Raw genomic sequence first — 12465 nt, 5'->3', positions numbered from 1 at the left:
TCACTATAATACCCGAATCCTACTACGTAGGTCCTTACATCATTTATTAATTCTTTAAGTAAATATTTTGAGGTAAAGACTTTTATTATTTTATTATTTTATTTTATTTTAAGATAGGTGTGCTTTTATTTTCATGTGGGTTATTAAATAATTCAAGGGCATGATTTTTAAGACTTTACAATAATTTCTTTCAAGCCCTACAAAAATTTTATTATTATTATGATACAACAAATGGCCCAAGCTCTCTCTACCATTGGATGGGTAGGTAAAGGAAATATCTCCCCACATTTAATCACCACCTATCATTTCCCTAGCTTATGGGATAAGCTTTGATCAAATCCATTGAATTTTCTCCCTTAAACCCGTAGCTTCCTCAATAAGCTATTGAATCTCCTTTTTCCTTCTCTTACACGTTGTCTTCCAAGGCAAGCAAGTGATTTTTCCTTTCCCCTTTCCTTGCACCTGTCGGTTCTAAGGTAAACAAAAAGAGAAAAAACTTCTCAAGCCCTATCCAAGTGGAGTTCCTTTCTTCACATGAGAGACTCTCTTAGTTTCTTCTAGTCCGCACGATTTCTCTTTTCTTCAAGGCGATTCCTTCCATTTCCTAAGCTTAAGATCCCAACCGAAGTTCTTCAAGGAAAGCAATTTTGTAAGTGAGTCTCTATGATTTTAGCTTCTAGTTTGGGGATCTTGGATCTATGGGTTTAACCTAGGTTTTTTTTTAAAGAAATTTCATGCTTGTGTTCCAGCTTTGAGTCTTGAGATTTCCTCTTCCTCTTCTCATTTGCTGTTTGTTTCCGTAACTTGAAAGGGGGCCAAGTCAGGTGATGCTCTTATCCTTAAGATTTATTGCGATTAAAATCATGCTAAGCAAACTTGTGCCATGTATTTGGGGGTTTTCAAATTTTCTATGCTAGCCGATTATTGTGTGGTAGTCTCTAGACTAATTTCTCATTTGTCCTCCAATACTTGTTCTAATTGGGTGGTAACCGAGTATGTTGAAGTTGTTTTGCCATGTATCCTCCTATCCTTCTAAAATAGTATTTTCTATTAAAACTTGGTTAGTCATAAGTGATGATATTAATCTTTGATATATGTATATATGTATGATGATGCCGAGTGTGTTATGCCCTGTTTTATGTTCTAGCCATGTGTTTTTACAAGGAATCTTGTTGTAGTCCTCTCTTGTATATTTCCTTGAGTTAAGCCATGTTTTAATTATGTCAAGTCTTGCCTTTATTTGTTAAATTAACGGAGTAGAGGTTTATAATTTTAAACATACTTTCCTCATGTTTATGGCCTAAGTAAGCCACTAAGAATATTTTTAATTAAACTAGTAAGCTTGCTTTAGGAATTTTAAGTTGCCAAGTGTTGTACCTTTTTATTTATGCTATGTTTTCAGAAAACATGTGATGTTTTCTTAAGTTTTCTACAACTTTTGTATTGTTTAATTATGCAGTTAGATTTTGGCTAAATGAAGGATGTTTAAGACCATGAATGTACCAAGACTTGCTAGCTGCCCATGCACTACAAATTTTCTGTTCTATGTTATGTTTTGGGACTTAAACTAGCCCATTTCATCCATTGTTCAGTTTCACCCTTTTGTTCAACTAAAGTTAAATTTTTAATATGAAAAACCATTGAAGAGCAAGTGACAAAAATCAACCCTCTTGTGGGCATTGGCCTTTTGTTGGACTTACCTTCCATATGATATTACAAAACTATCAAATGCCCTCTTTAAATGAAAATTCCAGACTTGTAGCACTTCCTTGTTCCCTTCCATTCTTAAATAAATTTCTACCATCTATACATTCCTAACCTATGATTTCTACATATCCTTCATATAGAAAACGAGGGCCTTTAAAAAGAGATAGCAAGCAAGTTATGTACTTTCATGGGTTTCTTAAATGTCGAAATGAGGATATTAATGTTTTGGCGTAATGCCATGTATGGTGGGTAGCTAAATGGGTTAAGAAAAAATACTTTAATTCCAATTTGGGATTTAGGTGAGCGTGTAGGGGTGTCAAATAGTAAAGCTTAAAGTGAAATGAATGTTAATGTGTTTATCCCATTTTATTGAATAGGAGATTATTTTTAAGATTCAATGAACCTACTAATAAAGCATCAAGGTAAGTAACTATGACCACACTCCTTACACAAAGTTCTCTTATGAATGAATGTCTCTTTCTCTCTCTCTCTTTTCAAATATTCCTTTAAAGAAAGAGTATATATTATGTACAAGCCTTTCTTGGTAGCCCCTGTTAAGCACTCTATTGATTATAATTGTGTGTATATGTATAAGGTAATGCATCATGAGATTTTCATACATGCTTTCTCTCAAATAACTACGTCTTACTTATATGTAGCATGACATGAAATACTCTTTTTCAAGAAACACATGCACTTGGACTAAGGAAAGATAATGAAAATGTGGACTGCAAAGAAAGAATAGAAATGAAATGAAGGTTAAGGTATGAAGCTACGTAACAGCCATATGAATGAAAATGGTACCAAAAGAATGGGCAGATTGCAATGCCGGGTAAGTAGTACTGGTAGTGCACCCAGTGCTGCCTCCCATGAAAGGGATTCCCAACCTGTGGCCAAGGGCGGGATCCAGGTCCAAAAGACCGCTAACCCCAATACACGGGGCGTAATAGTATGTACTGGCCAAATAAAGTGAAACATAGTAAAGTTATTTCTTAGAAATGTTTATGCATGAAAATATAGTTATTCGTTAAACTGTTTATGCATGAAGTATTGTCAAGAATTAGCAAATGTTTATGTATGCATGTTTTCAAAAGAAAAGATTCTGTGATTAATAAGTTAATAGTATGGTGTACTACTTACTGAGTATTAGACTCACTTTGTGTTTTTGTTTTAAACATCCAGGTATGGATGAAGAGGCTGTGGAGCCATGCACTACCGAGGAGGGAGGGGCCAATGCTTAGAGTTCCCCTGTCGGTTCGACTTTTGATGATAATGGTTTTATGTTTTTTTATGTTTTACGGTGGGTCCTGTGTTGGGACGTTTTGTTGGATTAACTTTAAGACAATATATCTTTTGGGTATATTGTAAATACTGTGGTGGGATGATGGTAACCCCACATACGATGGTTTAACACTTTTTTGTATGTGTTGCAGGGATTGAGTCCCCTCTTATTAGAACTAGTTATGTTTGAATGAATGAATGTTGGACTCTGAAAGTCTTTTTTGTAAAATGCTGACCAGATCGTCTACAAGTGTTTCCTTTTAAACTAGAAGTGCGGAGTACATGCATAACATGTTCACGCATATCCCTTATCACCTTCGTATAAAAAAAAAGAATAATAATATAGTACTAATAATAATAAAAAGGAAAGAACGGGTAAAGGGTCACGGTCTTGTCCTAGCTTAGGGCGGGGTTGTGACACTCACACACTCACATGAACTTCGACATTGATGATCTTATGAGGTATGAACATCCATGGTGACTGTTGCAAATAAGAGTGTACTCTATTGAGTTTTTTTTTTTTTTTTTTTTTGTGAGTGACACTATTTTTGAACTAACATATATCTAGGCATGTTACTCGCCCCATTGCTTATAATAATAAAAATAAATATTTTGATAAATTTTTATTTATTTATTTATTTTGGTTTAAATAAAATAAATAAAATGGTGAAAATATAAAATATATTATTTTTATGGTTGTTTGGTATGTTTGATTTTTTGTGATTTTGCATTTTGATGCACAAGTTTGGAAGGCATGTTTCTATTGGTCTAAGAGTTTAAGTCCCAATGGGACTTTGAGCTGCGATGGTTTTGTAACACCCCCTTCCCAAAGGCTAGGTGTGTCACGTACTTTCATAAAAATAAATCGGTCAATAGATCTCAAATTTCATAAATGAAATTAGAAATTTATTTTGTAGAAAATGTCTAATAAAAAGTCTTCCAAAAACATTAAATGAAATAAATTGAACAAAATTCATGTCATAAAGCATGTTTTATTTTAGAAAGTCTGAACAAAAATTTAATGCTCCTTCTATTCCTGGCCTGCCTGCTCGTATTCATATCCTCACCTGGGTGGTTAAAAACATGAAAGCAAACAAAAATGAGTCAAAGACTTAGCAAGTAATCCATCACAACGTAAACATACTAAACATAAGGTTTTCACAAAAACTGTCATGCTGAGAGTTTAAATTCATGACTATTCATACTGATGCTTGTGCTATGCATGATTGTTTTAACTAAATTAATTGACTAATCTGATTGATCTGATTTATCTGATTGGCCAACACACTTAACCCTGTGTGCGAGGTTGTGCATCGGCCCCACATCCCGTGGCCGCAAGGGGAGCCGCTGATAGTATTCTGACATACTATGGTGGACCACGACTAAGTTCGTGGCTTGCACATCCACCTTGAAACTGAACTGTATTGGTACAATGCATCTGAATAACCATCTTATTAACTGATTTGATCTTATCTTATCTTATCTTTCACTTGAATTTAAGATGGCTTACATATCTTATACACATGAGATGCATGACATACTACATACATAATCATAATTTCTAAATTTAAACATGATGCGGAATGACAAAATAGTATGCTATGCTGGATGACATATTTGCATATGACATGAGTGGTGCATAAATAATTGGCTGGAAATGACTGGCTTGAATACTAATTATCTATAAACTGAATTGTGATGATCCTAAACTTGTGATCAAATTACTTATCTCGCTGCGTTTCTTCTTGAATAACACTTCGTAACTTGAGACCTATATGAAATAATAACTATTACTAATTTGTTTAGAAACACATAAGTACTAATATCTTACTTAATTAAATCCACAATCAAAAGATAGTGTTAAACAATTCAATAAATCCAAGTATCTAAATTACTTAAAATACTTATTTATAATTTAGATGAATACTCGAACTATTTTAAAATAATTCATAAACTTAAATTCTTAAGTTTTATTTCTTAACATAATTATTAAATCTTATAAGAAACCTAATAAATTCTATTAAATATTCTTAACATCATAATTCCATTAAATTCTTAACATAATAATTTTATTAAATTATACCAAATAGACAAAGGAATATTAAGAAAATATTTGCAAACATCCTTATAAAAATAGTCTTTGACTAATATATTTACTTGAGAAAAAAACTGACTTCTAAAATATTAAGCCCAATAAAATTAGTAAACTGTTGTTTAAATAAAATACAAATTAAAATACCAGTCAATTTAAAATAATTAGGATAGTTTTTGTAAAATAATACAATCTGGCCCATAACATAATATTACTACATGAGCCCAACGAAAGGATAGTCCATCCCACATACACAAAGGCCTAAGGCCCAAGGGCCCATCAAAAAGAACCACGGGTTCTTCAAGGACCGAAGCACACAGGCTTAAACACAAGGAAAATAGAGAGTTTGAGAGAGAGAGGTTCTGCGAAAGGAGAGCTCACCGAGAGAGGGCTGAGTGCGACGACGGCTTCGGGTGGCTGGGACTGACCGGCGACACAACTGGGAGTTCCTATGGTGGTGCGGCACCGAGTGAGGGAGAGAGAGAGAGAGAGAGCTTAGAGAGAGAAACTATAGGACCGAAACAAAAGAGAGGGAAAAAGAGGAGGCTGACGGAGATCGGCTTACCAAAAAGGAGTAGCTGAGCTGGGGCTGGGCTGGTCGGCACCTTCTGTGGTGGCTGGGAGGTGGGTCGACGTGGTCTGAGCAACGTGGAGTTGCTGCGGAAGGAAGTGGGTGGCTTACGGTGTTTCCGAGTTTTCTCCTCTCGTGCACGAGGTAAGCCAAATTTATAATGGTAGCTGATAGGGGAAATATAAGGAAAAGTCTAGAAGGGTAGAGACGTGCATGTGAAAGAGTAGAGATGTGCGGAGTGAAAATCGTTACTCATTAACAGAGTCGGCTTCCACTAGAATTTGAATTTACAAAGCTAAGAATGAGGCCGAATATAAGGTTAGAATTTCAAATTTGACAGAAAATGGGATGAAACTTATGGGTTGGTGGTTTAAAGTGTAAAAAAAGGCTAAAATAGAGAGATAAGGTTCGGAGGAGGTAGAGAAAATAAATTTTAAATTTCAAACCAAACTCTAGTAAACGTAATCTGATACAATTTAGTAATCATTATTAAAACAAACTCTAAAAATTTTCAAATTAAAATTATAATAGTAATTATTAAAAATAAAGTAAATATAAATTCTGATAAAACTATAATAAAATAAAAATATTTTCTAGGAAATTTACTTATGTACCCTAAAACCAAAACTAGTATGTTACAGGCTTGGCCATGTGCTTACCATGTGAGTTATCTAAATCCCAGACTTAGTTGAAATTTGTAAATAAGCCGTGCCCCCACCCCCCCCCCCCCCCGGCGATATTTTAGTCTTCACTCACCAATGGCTTTCTCATTCTTTTCGTGTCATAGACAAACACCACTTCTCACCCTTATCGCGATCTACTTCCTTGTTGTTTAGAATTCGCACAGACCTTCTCAACTCACATCTATATCCTCGCTGATTCTGAGTCACGATAAGTTTACTTCACATCTATATCCTCTCCCATTTTCATTTTAGGGCTCGGGGCACATGCATTTTGGAAGTGTTGATATTTGTTTTGATTTGCAACTTGGAGCATGACGTTTTTGTTTTTGTTTTTGTTTTTTTTTTTTTTTTTTTTTTTTTTATGTTTGGATGTGAAGAAGTAGATTGTATGAAGTGGGTCTGTTTTTGTTCATGTACTCAGGAAGGATTTTTGGTGGTTGATGCTTTATAGACTTTTGTTTTCATGCTATGCCCACCAAGTGTTTGTTTTTATGCTTAACCAAACTACTTCATTCATTTTGTCATGATTTTACTTGCATTCATGCTCATACATCAACTGCATTTAATCCATGAAAAGTTGAGACACATGGAGTTGTTTATCATGTCTTTCTTAGTGTCATCATCTCGGCTCACATACGTTGTATTTGTTATCTTATGAGTCTTGTCAGATTAATGACAAAAAGGGGGAGTATTAGAGGAGCATATTGATTTATTTTGGTATTGTGAAATTAGTATTGTGAAATTTAGGGTGAGTTGAATGAGTAAGTGAAGTTAGTGTATTGCTAGAAGGAAAAAAAAATGGAGAGATTGAGGGAGAGCAACAGAATATATAGGGGGAGAACTAAATACTTGACATTGTTGTTTATAATGACTAGAACATTATTTTAGTATGTTTAGATTATGTCTAACATTTGATTTTGTTGAGACTAATTTCAAATAGTGTTTCATGTCATTTCTTCTCATTACTGTACTAAGATTTGTTTCACGAGATCTTGGTCTGCTGGCTGTTTTTGTCTCAGGTACATACTACATTCATCAAGTTAGTTTTGTCACCAATCCACCAAATGGGGAGATTGTAGATTCAAGACATTCTTCAATTTGACTTTGTCACCAATCTGCCAAAGTGGGAGATTATAGATGCAAAAGTTTGGCTAGGACTAGGTGACTAAGTTGATAAGTTTGTATAGGATTAGGTGACTAAAATGATAGAGTTTATCCTATCATTAAGTTGGTAATTTTGGATGAATGTTTATTGACTTTATCTATAATAATATTAAGTTTATCTAGGAGGTATTAGGTTGTTTACATAAGTCATAAGTGAGAAAATCGAGTCCCAAAGAATCTGCACTTATTCGGAGAAAAGATTTATTTGAAATCTGTTACTGCAGTGAAGAGTTATCGCAAAATGTCAGCATTCTGTCAGGAGACGACTTTGCCACAGTCAGCAAAATCCTACTGCAAATCAAATTCCTACCAGACTCATTCTGTCAACAGAATCCTATTGCAGATCAAACTCTTATAAGATTTATTCCGTCAGCGGAATCCTACAACAATTGGAATTGATTTTTAGATTCTTTATTTAAGGGATCCTATTGGTTAAGATCTATACAGATTCAAATTGACATATTTTCTAAAGCACTTTCCAGTGCATACTTTGGTGAGAAAATTTCTTGGAAAATTTTCATATTGTTACTCTCAGAGAGTGATACTCGAGTGTGAGAATTTTCTCTTGTGTTTTATTTCTCTTTTTTAGTGCGTTCCATGTTGGAGAATTGATTGATCGAGTTTCAGCTCCTAGAGTTCCAGGAGAAAAGCCAATGTTTGAAGATCGTCAAAGATTCTGGCTGCTACTGCGGTAGAAGACAAATGGATCATTTGTCTGGTTAAGTAAGAGTGTCAATTGACAAAAGTTTTGTAATTGATTTTCAAATAATAAAATTGATTTTTCTGGGTTTGGCTGTCCCGTAAGGTTTTACCTTTAAGGAGTTCTTTAAAGGGTTTCACTTAGATACCAATCTCGGTGTTACGCAGTTCTTTTATCTTATGTTATTGGTTAATTAATAAATTAATTGCATGCGTGACGGCTAACCAATTTGTTGAGTGAATTTGTAGATATTTTCGTTGCGTTACAGGGGTACTTGGGTAATTTCACTTAAGAAGTTGTTGTTCATTCTATTTGTGTGTGACTTGGTTCCTCATGGGGCTAAGAATCCTATGTGTTTGTCTCACCTAGATGGCAAGATATTAGAGGCCTTGCGGATTAAACCAATTGTGCCTAAAGCTCCTTGTTGCAAATTGGTTAAGTGGATTAACCTACCATCAGGATGGTACAAATTGAACACGGATGGTAGTAGTCTCAATAACCCGGGACCTTGTGGCATTGGTGGGGTTATTAGGAGTGATTCAGGTTGTCTTGTCAAGGTTTATGCCTCTTCTATTGGTTTTGGTTCCAATAACAAAGCGGAACTTTTGGTGGTCTTTCAAGGTTTGAGATTTTGCAATGCTTTACATATTTCTAATGTGATAATAGAAATGAATTCGATAGTGGTGCTATCGTGGTGGATGAGAGGGCGTTGTGGTGTCTGGTACTTAGAGGATTTTTGAGAAGAACTTGTTGGTTTGACTCATACTCTTCATTGCAGGATTCAACATGTGTTTCGTGAAGATAATATGGTGGCAGATTGGTTAGCTAAGGAAGGTGCCCCAGGCGCCGACTTGGCTTTTTCTAGTAATTGCGATTTGTCGCGGACTCTTCATGGCTTTTTCCGTTTGGATTACTTAGGCCTTCTAGCTCTAAGAGGTTAGTTTTCTCTGGTATTTATGGTTGTGTTTTCCCTGTCAATACATAAGTTTGTCATAGATTTGTTTTCTTAGTTGCGGTCCTGATGGGTTTTCCCATGGTCCAGTTCTTATTACTACGGTATTCCTCCGCCATAAGTGAGGACATTATTAGTAAATTTGAGAGGATATCACTTTTCAACATGTGACTTCTTGCTCTTCCTTAAAAATAAAAAAAAAAAAACATTTGTATGAGATCATTGGTTTTTCTTTTTCTGGGTCAGTGAGATGGTTGACTACGAGGATATGTGTAATACCAAATTTATGGTTCCTTCAAATCGATCGTATTATCATTTATAAACGACATCTAGAGCCAGTGCAGCTGTACAACAGTAGATTGAAATTCAGTAAACAGTAGGAAAACCTGTTATCATATTCTAGATATCTCATTGCTAATTTCTAGAAAACGATTGCCATTTAACAACTAAGCCATTCATTGATGCGTATATCTAATCTAACCATCTAAAAATCCCGATCCGTTGATCCCAACTGAACTACGGGTGAAAGGTAGAACCTGGAACCACTCCCCATCAAGCTGTAGAGTTCTTACTGTCTGAGTAAAAGGGTCATACAATACCAGCTGCCCCTCTCTGCGCACAATAAACAACTCACCCCTCTTCCAAAACCCCAACGGCCATCCAAAGCCGCAAATGGGTACGATCCTCACCAGCCGAATCCAAGATTCTTTAACACCAAACTCCAGCAACACCCATATATCCAGGAATCTCTCCTCCCCATTATCTTTACGAGGATAAACTATCAAAGCAACCGATTCTTTTAGTACCGTGAGAGTCCTCCAAGTGAATTCACCATATACAAGACTATAATTGGGCAATGCCATCGTTCGGAACACCTCGTCGCACACGTCGAACGCAACAATCTTCTCGTCCCCATAATAACTTTGCGCCAACCAGAAACAAACACCATTCATATAAGATGAATCGACTCCTTGAAACTTAGGCACTTCAACATCGACGACAAGATTTCTCCAAGAACCGCCGCTTAGGCTATAAACCTCCACTTCCTGGTTCAGACGGACAGGACAAGCCCGGTATGGAGGGAGATCCGGCTCATCACTCTCCTGCACATAGCGAATCCTCAAAACCTTAAACTCGTCGTGTATCGGGTCGAAACCAAAACAGACGGTGTCCACGAACCAAGCGTGAGGGAGGAGCATGAACTCCAGCGTGGTGGGGTTCCAGACAACGATGTTGCCGTTGCCGTAGTAGTCAAAGAGACAGAGCAAGCCATTACAGGAACCCGCAATCTTAATATCATACGGGTTTTGTAACGGAAGATCTTGATGAGTTTTAGAGGCAGAGGCCAGAGTGCTGTAGCACAGGAATGAGTAAGACAGTCTTCCGTCTATGGATTTGGGGGCGCGTTTTACGAAGAGGAGTTGATGGGAAGGGTTGGCGAGAATACAATCGTTGATGAGACTTTTGGAGAGGTAATCGGGAGTGCCTATGAGGGTGGCCCAAGATTTGCTGACGGATCGGAATCGAATAAGACATTTTAGGGGAAGCCCGGGGAGAATTTCAAGAACCAAATCTTCAGGGATATATGCGGACATGGCTCCCCCCCCCCCCCCCCCTCTCTCTCTCTTCTCGTTTTCCTGCAAATAACCGCGTAACTGCTTATAAGAAATGACCGAATGGCTTTTTTTTTTTTTTTTTTTTTGAGTAATAGATTTAACTCTTATATTTCTTAACAAAAAGGGAGAATACATGTGGGAAACTCGTGGAGATCAATTGTGACTCCTGAGCTCCCAAAGCCTCTTTACTTGAGGCATGTGCTGCCTTGTTACAATCCCGCCCAATATGATTTACTGACCATTGTTCAAACTCTGCCAAGGTCTCCAAGATTTCAGCCATAAACATTCCACAGCAAGTGTCTTTACTTTGGTTCTTCTTGATCCTTTCAATCACGATTAGAGAGTCTCCTTCCAATATGATCTTTCTAAAACCTTGCTCTTGAGTAAATTTGACTGCATAGAGAGCAGCAATGGTCCCAGCTAGTGAAGGGTCTGGAAAAATGTCATAGTTATTTCTCAGTGTTGCTTTCACAGTGCCCTCCCAGTCATGGATGATGAACCAGCCTTACAATTGATTTTGTCCACTGCAGCAGCCCAATTTATTTTATAAACATTTGTAGGGGGAGCTTGCCAGGTTGAGAGGCCTTGAGTTGTGTTTGCAGGGGGGGATATCGAGTCTGCAGTTAGCTTGCTTGAGCTCATTCAACAAAATTATGGACTGCTGCACCTGATTGGGATGAGGGAACTTGCCTTTGAATATCAACTCATTTCTTCTAGACCAAAGTTTCCAAGTTGTAACAACAATCTCATCCATTAAGTTTTGATCAAAAAGTCCAATTATCTCCTCCATTAAAGCTTTGAAACTAGAACATTGAGAGGTAAATTTTTTAATTCTAATTGAGCTTTGCCCCCACACATCCCTATCTGATATACAATCCCATAAGATATGCATCACTGTTTGAGGTACCTGCTCACATATTGGGCAGGTTGCCTCCTTCACCACTGTCCTCTTAGATAGATTAAGTTTAGTAGAAAGAGCTTCTAGACATGCCCTTCAGAGGAAGGATTTGCAAGCTTGAGGGACATTTAGAAACCATAATTTAGTCTAGTTATGGAATTGGAGCCCAGATGATTGACCCTGTTGGAGAGATTTTATGTTTATTCTTAGGTGGTATGCACTTTTGACTGTGAACAAGCCATTTGAGTTACCTCGACATATAAGTTTATCCGAACTATGGCAAGGGCTAATAGGAATAGTCTTGATAATGTCTACTTCTTCTTTTGAGAAAATAGCCTGCACTAGTGGAAGATTCCATTGTTTTGTTGAAGGCTCGATGAGGGCTGAGACCTTTGTGTCAGCTTGAAGGAATATGGTAGCACTTTGGATCCTGAATGTGTTTGGCCGAGGAATCCATTTATCGTCCCAAATACTGACCTATTCTCCATCACCAATTCTACAGAAAAGCCCCTCATGTGACAAAGGTTTGGCAGCCAAGAAGCTCTGCCAGAGATAAGAAGGTCTGCTGCCCAATTTTGCAAGCAGAAATTTGGTTTTAGCGAAGTATTTTGCTCTAAGAACCTCAGCTGCCAGTGAATCTGGGTTTTTATGAACTCTCCAACATTGCTATATTAAAGTCTTCAAAGTCCCTAAAACCGAGGCCCCCCATCTTCTTTGATTTCCTCATTTGATGTCATTTGATCCAATGCATTCTGTTCTCATTTGCCTGATGACCCCACTAATAATTACTGACTGTTTTGT

The 12465-nt window shown here is 36.9% G+C and overlaps 1 protein-coding gene and 1 long non-coding RNA gene across 2 annotated transcripts; one reads left to right on the top strand and one right to left on the bottom strand.

Annotated features, from left to right (window-relative positions):
- Positions 1-435: 435 nt before the first annotated feature.
- LOC121251782 lies at positions 436-3209 on the top strand. Its single transcript, XR_005938107.1, has 3 exons — positions 436-649; positions 2085-2129; positions 2890-3209. It is a non-coding gene; the product is annotated as an uncharacterized LOC121251782 (long non-coding RNA).
- Positions 3210-9626: 6417 nt separating this feature from the next.
- Positions 9627-11838, bottom strand: LOC121253412 (F-box protein At3g07870-like). The gene has a single exon (XM_041153428.1). The coding sequence runs from the start codon at positions 10899-10901 to the stop codon at positions 9627-9629; it is 1275 nt and encodes a 424-aa protein (XP_041009362.1). The 5' UTR covers positions 10902-11838.
- Between the last annotated feature and the right edge of the window lie 627 nt (positions 11839-12465).

The sequence above is a fragment of the Juglans microcarpa x Juglans regia genome, chromosome 2S (genome assembly GCF_004785595.1).
Source record: "Juglans microcarpa x Juglans regia isolate MS1-56 chromosome 2S, Jm3101_v1.0, whole genome shotgun sequence".
Classification (NCBI taxonomy): Eukaryota; Viridiplantae; Streptophyta; class Magnoliopsida; order Fagales; family Juglandaceae; genus Juglans; species Juglans microcarpa x Juglans regia.
Note: the sequence above shows the minus strand (reverse complement) of the source record. Positions and strands in the feature narration are given on the sequence as shown.

Coding starts and splice junctions, on each gene's coding strand:
- LOC121253412 (XM_041153428.1), bottom strand. CDS start 10,901: ATGTATTCTCCCTTTTTGTTAAGAAATATAAGAGTTAAATCTATTACT.